The 4,415-nt window shown below is 40.0% G+C and overlaps 1 protein-coding gene across 1 annotated transcript in view; it reads left to right on the top strand.

The window, feature by feature from the left end:
- The first annotated feature begins 2,260 nt into the window (after positions 1–2,260).
- Positions 2,261–4,415, top strand: part of Nha1 (Na[+]/H[+] hydrogen antiporter 1) — a 217,451-nt gene continuing 215,296 nt past the window's right edge. Inside the window, exon 1 of the mRNA XM_017904712.1 lies at positions 2,261–2,360. Coding sequence (XP_017760201.1) covers positions 2,350–2,360 — 11 coding nt within the window. The 5' untranslated portion in view covers positions 2,261–2,349. The remainder of the gene's footprint in view (positions 2,361–4,415) is intronic.

Genomic DNA, 4,415 nt, shown 5'->3' with positions numbered 1-4,415 from the left:
ACGTCTGTCTTCAGTTCAAAATAACATCCCAACGCTGTCATTACACGTGTTCAATTTCTTCCCTTCGATGAAAATATTATTCTTCTTAATTCTATCCATAAATGTATCTTCGACTTAACGTATCATAGCAACGATGCTATCCTGCGTTCCATTTTCATGAAAACAATGACCCAACTATGTTATCTCGATTCATAAAAATTATTCTGGACCAATCGTCTGTTTGTGTAACACTTTGTGTCCTTAAACTGAACAGCAAACATCTCCAGCAGAATCCGTGTCATCTCGTGGATGCCAGTAACTGGTTCTTTCCAGTATACGGTCAATTCTGTTTGCAGCTGCACCTCAGCACCTCGAATAGTCTCACTAATTGTTTAAAAACAACGTTCTCATTCCACGTGACCAGTCACGAGTGCTATCCGAAATTAGAAGATCAAACAATGCAGATTTCTAACACTGGACTCTAATTCTCTAAGTAGCTACGTGACAGACCTTGACACTAACCAGCTCCTTCCACTGCCTGATACCGATTTCCCGTTAGTGGTGCATGAAATTTAATAACAATAAGAACAATTATTTATTTCATTACAAAAATTATCGAACACAAATGTTAGGTTGAAATATAATTAATTTATTACAATCAATCACATGCTCACACGTCTTGTCACTGTTAAAACTAAAATGCAACTGACGTATGCCAAGTCACTCTCCTTTTTCTCTTTCTTCTTTCATACATTACGTTACATACACAATTCACACAACACCTCAATCATTACACGCATACTCATTTATTATGAAGGTGGAGGATGAGAGGGATTGAGTAAAAATAGAACTACGTTTTTTTTGGTAGGACTTTAGTCTGATAATTGAAATTTTTGAGACTAGTTTTTGGGAAAGGCCCGTGTAGTCGGAGAAACGCAAACGAAACAAATTGACTCTTTTTTCCTCCGCTCATTTAGGCGTCGAGGTGGTCCGCGCGTCCGCGAGTCATGGGGCCCAGGTCGTAAAGACATAGACCAGGTCCACATTGACCCAGAACCCTCGATGTCCTGAAGGAGTGGAAAATATTTACAGCAAACCTTCGTTTTCCTCATCTGGGATGTGCTCCTACAGTCACAATAACCTGAATTTATTAGATATTTCCATTCCATGCATACTTGTTTCACTCATCCAACACATATATACTTAACCCATTTGCATCCAAGCGCGGAATATTCCGCGAGCCACGACTGTCGCATATCACCGAACGCGGAATAATCCGCGAGTTTACCTTTTTCCACTACCAGTTGCTGAATATTCTTCGTATGCAACAAATCACGTTTGATTTGATTTTGTGAGCATCTCACCTATATCAGTTGATTATGTTCCTAACAAGTTTTACTTTTGTTGTGAAAATCTTTTTAACTGTGCTGATACAGGCCCGTCGTCAGTTGAACGTCACTGCTGCCTGAACTCGGTACCTTAAGTAGAGCCATGATGCAAATGGGTTAAAAATCCATGTAACCATTACTACATTTCCGTCTTCTCAAAATCGCTCACGAGGAGAACTAGTCCTGCTCGAAAAACAATGCGATCGTTCTATGTGATCACTGAAGGTTGGTTAGCATAATCGGCGTTCCTAATTAGCAGCTCGAGTCACAGGGGTTTCTAACTCGATTTAAAATATCACACACGACTCGACAACCGGTTCTCGCTGGTATTCAAACAGCTCTTTACGTGCGAAGAAACCTTTACATTCGAAGCCATCCTCGTGTGTCTCATTATTCTAAAACAATGTCTCGGACACACGTGACAGCCATTTTATTCTGAATTGCAAGTTCAAATTCTCACTCTAACGCGATCTAGGCGATGTTGTACGATTTCCTGGAATTTTCCGTTCATTAGTGGTTTTTCTAATTTTCACGGTTTCTCGGTAATTCGTTTTGCAAAGGGAGGACTTTTCTGTTTGCGTCACCATGAACAATGCTACACGAGGTTTCGGATTAGGATATTGTATTACGTAGCTTTGGTCATCTTTTGTAGTTATTTCTGGTTGTTTATTCGTTGATTTGTGGGATGCGGAAGAAGATTCAAAGCGTTAGCGTGTTTGAGGGTTCTAAAATATCTCATCGTTTGACATTCTTTATTATCATATCGCGATGCAAAGGATAGTTACGAGTGGAGTGACAATTATAATTCACGACTGTGATATATCTAACACTGTGCGAAAATACCATTGTAACGACTGCAATAATCTTTTGTTACTGTCGCTCATAACGTTACATTACGCACTGCCCGTGAAATATCGACGAATTTCGATTTTGGTTAGTGAGTGCAAAGTTTCGAGAGGCGAGGATTGTAATTACTGGGCCCATGCATACAAGGTACGAGAAATAGCGATTGATATAGAATTCTTTCCTGGATCGTGTTATTTATTTAAATTAACGCGTTAAACGCCACGCCGGTTTTACCTGCCATGCCGTTTACTCCACAATTAGCCGTCATGCGGGCCCTTTCGGGCCGTGTGGACCCCGCGAGGCCTGAACGGAAGTCCCTAGGAACCAGCGTGACGTTTAACGTGTTAAACTCGTCTCTTTCAATTGTACAAAATATTCCGCTATATTTTATTTCAATACGCATTTATTTTCGATTTTCGAATTTATTTTTAATAATTAACGAAGACAATTACCTCAAACTAGTTTCATTATTAATTTATTAATTGTGGATGTAGTCCAATTTATTATTAATTTTGTTAATTCAATATTAATTTATTAAATATGTGACTAAATTATAAATTCTACGATCAACAACTTCATCAGTAATCCCAAATCATAGTCTTCACAAATGATCCAGAAAATAACCAGTCCTCAGTGAAGAGATTCATCAAATATTGCACTAAATTCATTACTACTCTTCATGTTTATGCAGTCAAGTCTAAAGTCATCTAAAAATTAATTCCATCGATCGTTAAACTCAGGAGATTTATCTAAATGTTCCCATCCAATCAACAACAGACCTCTAACTTCCGCACAGAAACCATGTTCCGCGGTGTATACGGAGTATCCCGACTTAGCATACCTAAATGAGCCGTGAGGTTGATACTTCCAAGGTTTATAACACGATATCAAAGAAAGGCTATTTTCGCATTGGAATCTTGGAATATTTGGAAACAATGAACCAGATGGTTCTCTTAACACTTTCGCTTCGGGACGCAACAAAGCTGTCTCACAGTGAGGTTTCGGGGTATGATTGTACACCGAATAATTTGTTGATGCGTCATGAAGAAAGGTTGCTTCACACCGTCTACGACGCTGTATTTCTCGTTCTCTATTCCCCTCGATGAACTTTTGCATCGCGTAATACTTCCCCGAGACGTCCCTGGCAGAACACCCCTTTTCATGCCCCTGCTCTTGGTCATTTTTTCCCGCGCTCGTATATTTGGCGAGGCACTTGGCGCTCGTGCTTCGATGAATAAATTGCAAGCATATTTTTCCGTCGCATTATCACCTGGAGAGATATAGGTTATTAAAGGTGCAAAGTAGGGGTGGAAGGAACGGAGAGACGTGTGTCGGCCAAGTTCTGCGTGTCGCGCTTTGTTCTGGTCCTACCGAGCGAAAAACAATTCTCGCCGGGACAATTTTCGTGGCTGTGATAATGAGAGCTAATAATTTTCGGTAGTCATTAGCTGAAGTCCGCGACAGAACGGTCGCGAGAGGAGGAATAATCCCCTGGTGTGATTATTGGTGGGACGTGGATGTGCTTGTAACGATTTGCCTCGTTAAATCGCTCGCCTCGTCGCGGGTACGTCGAACGGAGATCAACGAGGACAATACGTCGCTTTGCCTTCTTTTTCCTTACTTTTTCCACTTTATTTATCATCTTTTTTTAATCTATCAATATAATTTTTCATCCCTTTATTCGCATTCTTAGTGTCTCTTCTTTTTCTTAATTTGTTCCTCATTTTAATTTTAATTTTGGTTTTGCTTTTGGTTTTGGTTCCGGGTTTTTTTTTCGTAGTTCCTTTTTAGAGTTTATGGCATCGACCTTGTTTGCCTTGGGTTTACGGCACTGGTCCGGATACTCGATTCGTGGATGCGTTTGCGGAGATGAGGGTGAACGGAGTGGAAGTGGTTAGGTGCTTGGGTCGGTGGAGAGGTGCTTTGGGCATTCGGTGAGTTAGGTATTGGTGGCTTAAATTTGTAGTAAGATGTTTGTCGCGAAGTTTGGATGTTTGGGTGCTTTGTCGCCGAAGCGTACAGAGCCTGTATAGCGGTTTTTATGGTTTAGCTGCGACAAAGTTTCAGATCGTTTTGTATATTCCATGTAGAGTTTGAACATTGGAAATGATCGAGAAGCGAAGGACATTTCGAAGCTAGATATCTATTAATTCTAACTTAATAGTAATAATAATAATAATAATAATAATAATAATAATAATA

Source organism: Eufriesea mexicana, unplaced genomic scaffold (genome assembly GCF_001483705.2).
Source record: "Eufriesea mexicana isolate 0111107269 unplaced genomic scaffold, ASM148370v2 scaffold3062, whole genome shotgun sequence".
Classification (NCBI taxonomy): Eukaryota; Metazoa; Arthropoda; class Insecta; order Hymenoptera; family Apidae; genus Eufriesea; species Eufriesea mexicana.
The sequence above is the reverse complement of the archived record's forward strand: the minus strand, read 5'-3'. Positions and strand labels throughout refer to the sequence as shown.